The 14,391-nt window shown below is 39.4% G+C and overlaps 1 protein-coding gene across 1 annotated transcript; it reads left to right on the top strand.

Annotated features, from left to right (window-relative positions):
* Positions 1-1,667: 1,667 nt before the first annotated feature.
* bbc3 (BCL2 binding component 3) lies at positions 1,668-13,712 on the top strand. The gene is made up of 4 exons (XM_055196509.2): positions 1,668-1,985; positions 3,279-3,537; positions 8,061-8,251; positions 11,823-13,712. The coding sequence occupies exons 2-4, from the start codon at positions 3,291-3,293 to the stop codon at positions 11,922-11,924; spliced, it is 540 nt and encodes a 179-aa protein (XP_055052484.2). The 5' UTR covers positions 1,668-1,985; positions 3,279-3,290; the 3' UTR covers positions 11,925-13,712.
* Positions 13,713-14,391: the final 679 nt, after the last annotated feature.

The following is a 14,391-nucleotide window of genomic DNA, read 5'->3' as shown; positions in this document are numbered from 1 at the left end:
ATGCAACGTAGAATTAAAGCAGTTCTAAAGGCAAAAGGGGGTTAAACACAGTATTAGTATGGTGTTTCTAATAATCCTTTAGGTGAGTGTATATATATATATATAGTACATTAAAAATAATCTTGAAGTGGTCTCTTAATTTTTTATTTGGCTGTATAATATATGAATATATAATTATTATAATTAAGAATATAATCAGTAAATAATAATAAAAATGAATAATACTGTACCAGTTGATTTTATATTAATTGATATAGAATTTTTATTTGCTTCATTTTAAAATCCTTTGGGGGAATTCATTGCATGTACCCACTCCGAAAAGTACCAAAGTTGTCACTGGGGCAATAACCTTTCAAAAAGTACACCTGAGTGCATATTAGTACCTCAAAGTTGCATAGTTGGTTCCAAATGAACTAAATGCTGGACATTTTTAAAGGGTACAGTCCCAGTTACAGCTTTGTACCATTTTTCTGAAGGTGTACATGCTGATGCAATGTTACAGCTAAGCATTTAACCCTGAGAGGATGCATTTAACACAGACAGGATGCGTGTGTGACATCTCACAGCAGTGTGCGTGGGGCTGTATGCCCAGACATGTACCTGCGCGGGGATTTCCCTACTATACACAGTGGGAGTCCCTCATCTGCCGTGGGGTTCGAAGTCAGCAAATACACTACATCACGCTCCTCAATCCTGCATCAGATCTGCATATAAACAATAGAAGCAGACGGATGCTACCCAACAGAGGTCAAAGGGGATGCAAGAGGGGAACTCCCAATTAGTATAATTAAAAAGATAAAGCTTATCTCCCTCATGTTAGTTAAAAGCGCTGACATCCATAATCACCGATTGTTTAATGTTGAAGAATGAGTGACCAAGATATTTATTTGTTATTCAAGAAGCATGCTTTTGGTTTGTGACCTGTCCATGTGATTCTTAAAAGCTTTTTATTTATTTAAAATAGATATTTATCACAGTGCACATGTCAGTCACGTGCATTGCAAAGCATTATTATAATAGGCTAAAGGTCGAAATTAATTTTGTCAGAGACGTTTCTAAAAATGAGTTAATGTCATGCAGGTGCACAAGGGCTGTGCTTGCAACGCAAAGTTTAGAGATTTAAGCCCCAGCAAGGGACGCACATACTGATAAAAATGTATAGCTCCAGGTTGCTTTTGTATAAAGGTGTCTGCCAAATAAATAAATATATATATATTTTTTTTTAATAATTTAAGGGTCTAAACGTTTTCTCGGTAAAAAAACAAACAGTTTTTACATGAACAGAAACGATCAATAAATATGCGTTTGAATTTTATATTGTTATAAGTGTAATTGATCTGTCATGCATCAGTGTGTGCTTAATACGAATAAATGCCTTTGCTTTTGTGCACATATGTTTTCATACAGCGGGTGTAACACATTGTGAACATTTGCATCCCATAATCCATGCACCCAAATCAACTTGAACTTTGAACTTAAGTTGCTGCTTGACAGGGCGTCAAAGGCGAAAAATCGCCACCACTATGTCCTTCAATACAGCAGGTAAACAAACGACACTGGGCGGGTAAATGATGGATCCTTGTTTTGACTGGTCCATGTGTGTCTGTCCACTTTGACTCTAGCCACGCCCCCAATGATGAGCATGTCAGGACTTGTTATGAGCAACACACGGAGGGCGTGGCCAGCGCGAGAGGGTCGCGGGAGTGAGCTCAACTTGCTGTCATTATCACCGTGCGGCTCAGCTCAAGTCATAAATCGCGATCTAACCGCAAGACTCAAGAACACAGCGGCAAGCCATCAATGGATTTAGTGAGTAAACGCGAGTAAACGACCGTAGACAACCGGAATAAAATTACATTTTTTGGACATGCACGGACATCCCACCAACTGGTGTTTTTGAAGAACGACTTGTATCAGAAATAAGTGCAGGACTTGTTTAACCCTGGAACTACTTACCTACTGACTTAAAGCAACACTCTTTAAAGGTAAGCGTGAATGTAGTATTAATTTTCAGTATTTTTTATTACATACTTAGCATCGGTTAAGCATGACATGTTACATGTGGTACAATGTCTATTATTTAACATGACATGTGTCCAGTCAGAAATTAAAAAGTGTCTCTGGTATTTTAAGGGGAGGAACGGAGTATTTAGTGACTCACTTATGTAATGCAAGCATTAAAATATCCCGTTTCACGGAATCACAAAGTGATATTGCAAGCATTTACATTTTTTTACAATTTTTTATTTCATAACATGCTAGGATATTGGTAGAGTAAACGATAAAGAATAGTCCACAGCATTTATTGACATATAACTGTGATGTATATCAAAGAATTATCAGTTTCCAAAATCATCATCCTTCTCTTCAGATCCTCACCAAATTTTCAGGCTTACATCACTGCTTTTGTAGGTGACACTTTTCCGCTTCATATAAGCTTTTTTACAAACAGAAAAATGGGTAAAATCTCAGTCAGTGTCGCAATAAGGAAAATATAATGTTGATTCCAGTGGAATGAGGGTCTTTAAAAGTATTTTGATGTGAAAGACTGTGCTAAACGCGTGAGAAATTTTAAAGAGCGCGTGAACAGTGTGTGTAAAACATCGCGTGCACGGATTTGTTTACAAACATCACTGAGCACGAGGTAGTGTAGTTTCTGCCATCTCGTGGACACTCTGAATATAGGTTGCTGGGTCAGATATAAAATGTATCGCTAGGGATTTTATACAAGGAAAAATCCAAAAGTAACGCCACTGTTGTACAAGTATTATTAGTTTATGGTTTATTATGCAGTGTTTAAACCAATTATATGATTATTATGTTTTTATCAAACGCACCCAAAAGTCTGTGGCTCTCAACAAGGTCATGTAGTTTAAAGGTCATGGGTTTAATCCCAGAGAGCAGACATACTGATATAAGAAATGCACTGTTTAGATAAAAGTGTTACCCAAATGCATCATTTTATTTTGCAAAACTATTTCAGCTCAGTTTTAAAGCTTAACTTATTCCAAAAAGAGCATGATTACGTAATCCAACCAATCAGTGAAGATGTAAATATATAGCCGTCCCTCACCTCTGTCACGTGACAGTTTTTGTAGCATTCCTCATCCACCCCATCACCTTACCCTCAGCTATCTATCCCAGTTAAAGGGGGGGTACTCTGAGTCTCCCTATTGCTTACATGTTAATGCAAACATGTGAATAAGTTGCATATGATGTAGTGTTATGTCCTGCTTCATATGTTTTCTACAGTATTTTTCTGCTTTTTCCAATCTAAGGCTGTGTCTGGTATGGCCCGACCAGAGATGGAAAGCAGGGTAGACGACCGCAACCCTGGAGCACCACAGAGCTGCAGGATGGAGGTGCTTCGCCAGGACACGTGGTCGAGTGGCGGCGTCATTCAGCCTTGCCGCCGGCACCGTACCATCGCTACTCAGACCAGCTCTGTCTCCGCACCGCTATCCCAAATCCCCACACAAGATGCCTTCAGCTCGGACAGTGTCCGGCAACAGGAGACTCCACTCAGGGACAATACAGGTACGGCACGATAATGACACGTCTTTACAAGTCCAAGTAAATTTTTTATGACAGTGCGTGGTTGAAAAGCAACAATTAGCATCAAATATTTAAATGCGCTTCAGAATCACTGACTTTGACTCAAGGGTTAATAACATGCACCAGGAAGTCCCCAGCAAACACCCCTCCCTTCACCGCCCCTCCCTTGTCAGTGTGCTCTTGCTTAGGCATGTTTAGGCTTGTTCTCTGCTTTTGGCTTCTTGTCAACTGCCACTCGCTCCACAATGGCAGCCTGTCAGAAGGAATTGAGTGTCGCGGTCTCATTCTACATTCCTCGTGCTTTTAACCTCACTCCAGCTATCGGTTAACCTTATCTGTCCCTGCCGGTCATTTTTGAGGATTTCCTCACTACCTGATACCCTGCCTCCTGTCCCTCCTTTTCCCCCAGCTGCCCACCCTATCCCAGCCCACCCCTCATTCCTGTCCACCAATGGCTGGATTTCATCTCAGCCTGCACCGGCTTGCAGTTACCCTGGCAACAAGCCAGATCGCAGCACTCTCTAGCTCTCTCAAGTCACCTGCACCGAGGATCAGCGGGCACTAATCCCTGGATAGAGGCTATTACTTGTACTCATGCTGCGGGAAAAGAATTCCTGTATCTAGCCCAAAATATGCAAATATATGCATTTCTGGTGCATGTTTAGACATATTAAGTAGTGATGGAATAAAATCACAATATTGTTGTATCATGCATCATGCAAGTGTTTCAATATCAGCTGGTACAGGATTGCAATAGCATTCCCACTGCAAGCACTGTATGTAAATATGTATATTGCACTAGAAAAAAATCACTTTGGATGAAGCATCTGCCAAATACTTAAAAAAACAACAATTAACGCCAACAATTATATGCAAACGTTGTTCATTTTGAATAGTGAAACGATCACAACAGAGATAAAATATGCTATTTTGACTAACAGACACTTGATATAACCACTATAACTGATGATGGTATACTTTTAAGGGGGGGAGCAAGTGTGACAGGTGTGCATTGGGATTTCAAGAATAAACTCTTAAGTCTGTTCACTACTCAAGTTGTTGAATTGGGTCATTTGGTTGTTACGCATTGCAGAAGGCTAGTACACTTCATGGCTTAAGTAGCTGAAAGTTAAACATGACAGTTTTGAGGGAGGGCATGCTATGGCATGGCACTTTTACCGTGTACTTGAGCTCCCCTTTAGAGTTGATATATAATCTCTTTCCTCCTGCTCTCACTTCAGCAATAAGGACAGAACAAATTCAAAACAAATGGGAGCCACACTGCCTTAAAGCCCCCCTAACCTAAAAAATTCTGTTTCTAGCTGAAAATGAGTCGCCTGTGTGTGTGTGCAGAAATGTCCTGTTATTATACAAATCCATCTTTTCTTCTTTGTGTAATCTCATTGTGATGTCACATTGATTACACCCCAACCATAACTGCTCACAGACTCCGCCTTATGATTTCAATCTTAGTTCGTAGTTCAATCTTATGCCAGAGACATGTTTTGATGCAGTCCAAAGCACATGTGTAAGCACTCTACTCGCTACTTTGTATATGGGGATGGAAGCAGAAGCTTCTTTGCATTTAAAGAGACACACACAAAAACAGCACGTTTTTTCATTGCAGCCATAAATGGCCATAGAGACAGAGCGCATTTATTATAATTTGAAAACCACGCCCACTGGGGGAAAACATTCCATCCGTCTCTATTGACTTTGTATTGCGAGAGGCTCCCTCCTTGTTATTTCTGGCTTATAACAAAAAACTGAATAATGCCTACAGCTGACAAAGCCAAAAAAACCCAGAAATACGTTTTTATAAGCTACCGAGCTGTAAAATCCAGTCTTTAGGGAGACAAAAGTGGATCGCTGATTATGTGTCCCTCTAGTGGGCGTAGTTCTGGTAATAGTAGTACTATGAAAAGTTGCCTATATCCACTTTTGTGTCTTTAAACACTCGTTTTTTCGGGTTTTTGGGTTAGCTGTACACCCTGTCACACAGCAGCTTTTAGGCATTATTCAGTTTTTTTGTCAAAAGCCAGAAATGACAAGGAGGCAGCCTCTCGCAATACAAAGTCAATGGAGACTTATGGATAGTTGTCCTCAGGTGGGCGTGGTTTTCAGATTGTGACGCGTTGGCTCTGTCTCTATGTTCAACATCGTATAATGAAATATCTGTGGTGTATTTTGTATTTTTATATTGCTGAAAACACCTTGGTTAGCGGCTTTTTAACATGAATTGTTTTTGATTTACTTTTCGTTTTCTATATAAAATTATCTTGCATAATGTCAAGGAAGAATATAAATATAACCGTGATATCTTTAATATTGACTATTGAGTAAGGTCATGTCAAACTAATATCATATATCTAACTTTGATGCTCATAATCTCAAAATTAGGGTTTCACAGGCAGGTCACATTTAGGGACATTTCACATTTTTTGAAGATGTGCTCATTTTCCGGCTCCACTAGAGGTAAATTTAATAATAATTTAATTCTTGCAGTTCTGGAATCTATTCGGGTGGTCTCCGGGTCTGGCGCTGGCACTTTTAGCATAGCTTAGAATAATCCATTGAATCTGATTAGACCATTAGCATAACGCTAAAAAATAACCAAAGAGCTTCGATATTTTTCCTGTTTAAAACTTGACTCTTCTGTAGTCACATCGTGTACTAAGACAGACGAAAAAATAAAAGTTGCGATTTTCTAGTCAGATATGGCTAGGAACTATACTGGTGTATATACTGGTTATTCTGGTGTAATAATCAAGGACTTTGCTGCCGTAACATGGCTGCAGCAGGCATAGTGATATTACACACTGCCTGAAAATAGTCCCCTGCTATTGAAAGTAACCAAGGAGACTTAGTACACGATGTAACTACAGAAGAGTCAAGTTTTAAGTAGGACAAATATCAAGACTCTTTGGTTATTTTTTAGCGCAATGCTAATGGTCTAATCAGATTCAATGGATTATGCTAAGCTATGCTAAAAGTGCTAGCGTCAGACCCGGAGATCAGCTGAATGGATTTCAAAACGGTAAGAATAAAGTCTTTAACTCGAGGGGAGCTGTAAAATTAGCATATTTTCAAAAAAAGTGGAGTGTCCCTTTAAAGCACACAGTGCTTACATACAGTATATGACCATGATATAAACAGGTCCTATTGCTCAGTATGATATTTGACGTCATGTTAAGTGCTTAGCATACTTAAGCAAATAAAGGCGTTAGGTTGTTTATAAAATCCAACTGCTATTGTAATCTCTGCTGAAACCATGTTTGGTTTAGATTACTCACTGCATTTCATGCCTGTGTGTGTTAGATGGTTGTTTGAATAACACAATTGATTGCAAGTGACCGTAAAGAATCCCATCGCCGTGTATCTACAATGTTATGAACACGTTGTTAACATTACATCGGTGGGTTTTTTACTCAAAAGCAGTAACCCTAAAGCGTAATAAGGACTACTACATAATATGACACTTAAAGGATTAGTCCATTTTCTTAAAAGAAAAATCCAGATAATTTACTCACCACCATGTCATCCAAAATGTTGATGTCTTTCTTTGTTCAGTCGAGAAGGAATTATGTTTTTTGAGGAAAACATTGCAGGAATTTTCTCATTTTAATGGACTTTAATAGACACCAACAATTAATACTTAATTCAACACTTAACAGTTTTTTTCAACGGAGTTTCAAAGGACTATAAACGATCCCAAACGAGGCATAAGGGTCTTATCTAGCAAAACGATTGTCATTTTTGACAAGAAAAATTTAAAATATGCTCTTTTAAACCACAACTTCTCGTCTAGATCCGGTCCAGCGCGACCTAACGTAAATGCGTAGTGACGTAGGGAGGTCACGTGTTACATATATAAAAACGCACATTTGCAGACCATTGTAAACAATAAACTGACACAAAGACATTAATTAGTATCAGTTGACATACAACAACGTCGGAATGGTCCTCTTTCAACACACTTGTAAACACTGGGGCGGAGTTTCGCGTTCGTCCTCTGTGACCTCTTGACGTCATGACGTATTGCGTGGGGTCACGCTAGCGCATCATGACTGGATCTAGACGAGAAGTTGTGCTTTAAAAGTGTATATTTGTCATTTTTCTTGTCAAAAATGACAATCGTTTTGCTAGATAAGACCCTTATGCCTCGTTTGGGATTGTTATAGTCCTTTGAAACTCCGTTGAAAAAAACTGTTACGTGTTGAGTTAAGTATTAAATGTTGGGCTCTATTAAAGTCCATTAAAATGAGAAAAATCCTGCAATGTTTTCCTCAAAAAACATAATTTCTTCTCGACTGAACAAAGAAAGACATCAACATTTTGGATGACATGGTGGTGAGTGGATTGTCTGGATTTTTCTTTTAAGAAAATGGACTAATCCTTTAATGGTTTGTGTCCTTTAATAAGTCATTATTCTCAAAAAGATCCACAGGTTGTGTCACATTCAGACAATAACAAAATAAAAATAAAAATAATTTCTCTCATCCCAGGTACAGAAGAAGAAGTCTTCAGCCCGAGTGAAAGCCATTTACCCATGCCCGACCTACTATCAGACAACCAGAGCTCCTCAGAGGACTCTGCTCCTGAGGACAATCCCCGACTGGAGGAGCGAGCAGTAACAAGGGTGGCCATACAGCTGAGGACCATAGGAGACGAAATGAATGCGGTTTTGCTTCAAAGGGTAAGGATCATGTTTGCCTAGTTAAGTTTAAATATGTTCGGGCATCATTAAGTATGATAAAGTAAATACCGTGGGCACGTACACCATCTCTGTTTGTTAATAAGGGAGTGTGCACAGATCTACTCTCCATTGGGTCTACTGGTAAACGGATCGATACGATATTCACAAGCCCATAGTGAGTGTTGTGACCGGAGTCGAGTTTCCAGTTGTGGCTGAACTTAATAACCTCTCCTCCCTCCCTCCATCTCTCTTTCGCGTGTGCTCGCTCGGTATCCCTGTTGTATAGCGTGAGGAGTTTTAGTCAGGAGTAAACAGAGAGGCGAATCTCCCCTCCCCCTCCGCCAAAACCCACCTCCCCTCGTCTCCTCAGACAAACACACATGACGTCATTACTTTCCTTCAGTATGCGTTTCTCCAGCCTACACTACCCGGTGGAAATTTTATTAGACTTGATCGTGTTCAAAGTGAGGTTTCTATAAATATCAACTTAGATGTTTCTCATAAAATGAATGAAGAGTAACTTCATAAAAATAGACACATATAATTATATTTTACTTTTAAATGGAGACTTTTTTGAGATTTCTTTTAGAAAAGAAGGATTTATAGCAGCACTTTATTTTACTTACTAGGTGAGAAGTTTCTCCCATTACAGCATGGACTTTGTGTACCTGCGTGTACTCTTAAGTGCCCTCAATCCTAATCTTTTCTCATCAAGCATTTGCATGAGACGCCTATGACTTTTTTACATTTGTCCCAGTTTCTCTCGCACACGCACGCACGCCCGCGCCAGACGCACACAAACACATGCCGGCGCACACCTGTGCCAACACACGCAATGTAATAAAAGTCAGCATGTCTGGTGAAGGCAGCTGCCGGAGAAGTCACGTGTCGAAAGTCTGTGACCTTTCGTGTGACACTGCCCAACTTCGATAACGCTGTGTTTTTATTGGATGCAACTTTGTTTGCGTGGAGACTGTAGAAGACAGGGCAGGGACTTCCCTAAACAGTAGCGAGCAACAAAAGCTCAGTGTGATTTAAACAGTATGAAGGTTCTTGTGTCTGATAGCAGTCGTCTGGCACCATGGATCCGTGAGCCTGGTGGACCACAGAGCTTCCCATATTTCTTATCATCAGTCACTTCTGCTTATATGCGCATTTCTGTACCTTTAGATGTCTAATAAATTTCACTCGGTCACTCTTGTAGTTCATGGTTTGTTTGCACGTGTCTTTTTACCTCTTTTAAGTTTTTATGCACATATGCAATTAGCTACCCAGTCTCACAAGGTTTCGTACGGAGCAAAAATTAAATAAAGTTTAGTTTCGCGTGCGCAAGTGAAACTATAACGTGGTCACGTGAAACTATTACGTGCTCACGTGAAACTTTCGCGTGCCCACGTGAAACTACCGCGTTTAGTTTCGCGTGCTCACATGAAACTTTCGCGCGCGCATGTGAAACTTTCGCTTTTACGTGAAACTTTCGCGTGCCCACGTGAAACTACCGCGTTTAGTTTCGCGTGCTCACATGAAACTTTCGCGCGCGCATGTGAAACTTTCGCTATTACGTGAAACTTTCGCTTTCACGTGAGCATGCGAAACTAAACTTTAAAAAAAATTCTGCACATGAAACTTTCGCGTGAGCACATGAAAGTTTCACATGAGCACATGAAACTAAACTTTAGATTTTTTTACTCCAATGTCACTTTAGGGTCTCTAGTTTCGTGATATAGTCATGCCAATTTTTGATTCTTTTTTTCGCCATATTATCACGAATTTCCGTGTTTTTTCGTGATCGTATAACGAATTCCTGTTTTCGTGTGATTATCATGTTTTCGTGTGATTATTATTGGTTACTCAACTGTTTTTTCCTATTTTCAAACCATTGTCGCTTCGGTTTAGGGTTAGATTTGGTGCTTGCATTAGAATGTCACTTTATGTATTGGTTTTTACTATTTTTTCAGATTTTTTTTATATATTGCCTGGCGTTAGGGTTAGAGTTGGGTTTGGGTAAGGATGTCATTTTATGTAAATCTAACCCTAAACCGAAGCAACAATGGTAAGAAAACAGGACAAAACAGCTAAGAGTAACCAATACGTGATAATCACACGAAAACAGGAATTTGTTATACGATTACAAAAAAAAAAAACGGAAATTCGTGATAATATAACAAAAAAAGGAATAAAAAATTTACGTGACTATATAACGAAATTTTTCTTTATCATTATTAAGAATTTATTTGTTTTTAATTATATCTTCATAATATAATATTTAAAAATATATATATTTTTCTATTCCCAAATGTAAAGTTAAATTAGTTTTTTTCTTAAAGGAAAACACTACCGTTTTTCAATATTTTACTATGTTCTTACCTCAACTTAGACAAATTAATACATACCTATCTTTTTTTCAATGCGTGCACTTAAAGGCGGAGTGCACAATGTTTGAAAAACACTTTGGAAATGGGAGTTGTGCCGACTACCAAAACACACTTGTAGCCAATCAGCAGTAAGGGGCGTATCTACTACCCGACATCCTTGCCGGGGTTGCGTATGTGTGGGGCGGGTCAAAAAAGGTGCAGATTCTATTGGGGTAGGGGGCGTGTATGTTTAGGTGATTTTAAATGTCAACATTGGCTTTCAAGCATTGTGAGATCCGCCTTTGATCTTTGTGGGGTGTGTTGTGAGTGTGTTGGCATTTGGCCTGGCCCCGTTCATTCCTTGGGATCCAAACGGGGATGAATTTAGAAGCCACCTTACACTTTCCCTATTTAAAGACTGTTACATGAGTAGTTACACGAGTAAGTGTGGTGGCACGAATAAAACTTTTGTTTGGAGCCATAGGAATGAATGGGGCTAGGCTAAATGCTAACACATTCACAAAGCGCTGTACAAAGAGTAAAAGTGCACGCATTGAAAAAAGATGGTATGTATTAATTCATCTAAGTTGAGGTAAAAACATAGTAAAATATTGAAAAACTGTGGTGTTTTCCTTTAAACATTAACAAATGACTCATCAATAGAAATAATCACAAGGGAACCCTGACCTTCGTCTCTTCAATATCACGTCCACATTTCCCACCTTATCTGTTTCTCATTCTTTCACTGTAACTCCCTTATTTATTTCCCTTTCTCTATCGTACCCCCCCCACCCCCTAAATGAGAGCTTATTTTTAGAGGATGACTCATAGCAGCTGTTGAGAGTAATGTGCTGCCTCTCCTGACTCAACTTTGCAGACATTGTCTGTCTGGGACTGCCTCACCCCGCCCTGTGCCTATGTGTACACCTCTATGCTAACGTAAACCTTAATAATTTCCCACACGCGTGACGTGACATACCATCAGATTTGTTTCTCAGCGCCAGCAATCCTGTTAGTGAAAAAAGGGGACAGGAGAGTGGAAAAAGCAAATACCGTGAAGGAAAGTTTTCAAATTCACTTTCCACCTAGTAAAGGAGAGACAGCCGGTCACACTTGGATACAGTTTTCCAAAACAAGCTATACTTTGAATGTTTCCTTGTTTATTGCATGCAGCACGCGTGATTATTTGGTGATCATATTTCATGTCTGTGTTTCAGAACGCCGCGCCACGCTGGCAGAACTGGAGGGGGCTGTACCACGGACTCGTCGCCTTTGTTGCCGACACCATCAATGCTCTGTACCAGCACGGGCTCAGATAAACAGACGGGTTCGAGTCTCAGGAAGAGTGCGGGCGCTCTCCTGCCGACTACTTAAAAACTGTTTCTGCTCTGGGATTTTTTTTCTGCAGGATCAGATATCTTTTCATTTTTGTTTGGGTCTAGTTTGTTTCCTATCGTTTCCCAATGTAGCATACAGTAGCGACTGAAGTGTGTGTCCCGGTATAGATGTCAGTAGGTGGTGCCTGTTTTTGACAAATGTGAAGCACAACTATTAGGTACTCGGCTTCTGGTGCAACTCCTTTGCATCTTCGACTCGAAGGTTACATTAAGTCGGGTTGCTCTCGAGAAAGGAGATTGATTAGATCTGCGTAGCGCCTCGGGCCCAGAAGTGCTTTATCTGTCATGGGTTTTGTCTCAGCTGCCTTACAGGAGCAATAATTGTGCCGCACTATCAGTCAGAGCACGTGCCCGCATAGCATTAATGGGAAACGGGTGATAATGATCAAGACTATTAAGATAATGGAATGCGCACATGCTATGTTAATGGAGCACAGCTGTATTGTGCCTTGCTAACACCCTTCAATGAGCCCTTCAATTATTAAAGCCATCGGGGACAATCAGCGGGTAGTGTGCAGGTGCCCTTTTGCCCCCCTCCCTACCTAAATCTACACTTCGGGACACAAATTTGCCACTTAATTCTGAGATTGGTCACCTCCAATGGAGGCAATGGAGTGAGGCTGGAAGCCTTGTCGAAAAGCCACTAGTTGTTGAAATGGCTGGATAGCAGTGTTAATATTTGTATGGATTACACGTGTACATATTTTGCAAAAAAAAAGGACAAAGGATAGAAGGATTTGGGAGTTCTTTTTTCTTATGTGTGTATATTTTGATGAAATGTCCTTAAAGTACTTATTTTCATGTTTGTTTGTTTTTCATTTCGGAGCGGTAAGAACAGTTCATCCATTATTTTGGACCAACACTGGAAAGCAACTACTTTTCTTGAATCCAGTGGATTTCTGACAAATTTAGAGATTTAAATTATCCAAGTAAACAAAGTCCTGTAGCATCTTTTCAGATGTACTTTCTTCGATTCTCAATGTTGAGAAGCACAGGATAAATGTCCATTTGTACATTTGGTTATTTTGATGACAAATAAAATATGTTAGGAATGATCAGGACTGAATGAGCATGGAGATATGCATTAGTGTTGTGTTGTATGGACCAAATATCTGTTATAACTTATTTGTCATCATTTCCCTCAACAAGACACTCAACTTTACTGCTGTAATTTATTTGATGAGGTTAATGTAAGGAAATAAATAAATAATAATGATAACCTGAGCCAAACGTCCATCATACTTGAACAGATGCGTTTCAAAGTAATGTGATGGCCGGGAGATACAGTTTTTTCCAGCGGCCTTTAACTGGACAGCCTTTACAGAGACATAAAACTGTTATGTGTTTTAAGCACTTCCCTCAAAAACCACTTTTGAATAAACAGACATTTGGTTGGAAATCCCTTCAACCACTCGTTTCACCGGCTTATTAATGTGGGTACAAAGATGTCTAACCTGTGGCTACCTATCTCATGACTTCCTGTGTAAATCAACGTGGTCCACTTTTCTTGTGGTCGCCTTGTTAGTTTTCTGATTCAGCCCATCGGTGAAGTAAAGGCTTAATGTGTACTGTCAGATTCACACTACTCTCAAGCTCATGTCAAGACTGGTTTTTTGTACTTTTGCCATATGAATTTTTCTATGTAAAATTTCTATATGAATTTTGTATTGTTTTTCCTTACCATTTTCAATAAATATGAGAATTACAGTACATTGGTGTTTGTGATCCCTGCTTATGTTTTGGCATCTAAAGCTATTTCATGCATTCTGACTGAACACTGTTAAAGAGTTGGATTTCTTATGCTAAACAGGCAAAATGTCACAATTAAAGGTGCATTGTGTAACTTTTAGAAGGATCTCTTGACAGAAATGCAATATAATATACATAACTATTTTATCAGTGGTGTATGAAGACCTTACATAATGAACTGTGTTGTTTTTATTACCTTAGAATGAGCCGTTTTTATCTACATACACTGCGGGTCGCCCCCCTTACATGGAAGTTGCCATCATGTTTCTACAGTAGCCCAAAAGGGACAAACTGCTCTACAGACCGCGTTTAATCCCTACGTTGAGAAGTGGTTGAGAAAAATCCCACTTTCATATGTAAAGCGTTTTGAGTGCTGCAGAAAAATGCTATATAATGACTATTTATTATTATATGTTGTCTCAGTCAGACGACGGGATGTTTGCCCTGTGGTGGCTACCATATGCGTTTTTAAATTAAGGGGTGAGCTGTTGCAATTCGCGATCTCACCACTAGATGCCGCAAACATTTACACACACCACCTTTAACTTACTATTATTAATCTTGACAAGAGATGAGTCGCTACAAGACTTATTTCAACTATAAGTTATAACAACTTCTCTCTAGTCATGATAAATAATAG

The sequence above is a fragment of the Misgurnus anguillicaudatus genome, chromosome 24, assembly GCF_027580225.2.
Source record: "Misgurnus anguillicaudatus chromosome 24, ASM2758022v2, whole genome shotgun sequence".
Taxonomy (NCBI): Eukaryota; Metazoa; Chordata; class Actinopteri; order Cypriniformes; family Cobitidae; genus Misgurnus; species Misgurnus anguillicaudatus.
The sequence above is the reverse complement of the archived record's forward strand: the minus strand, read 5'-3'. Positions and strand labels throughout refer to the sequence as shown.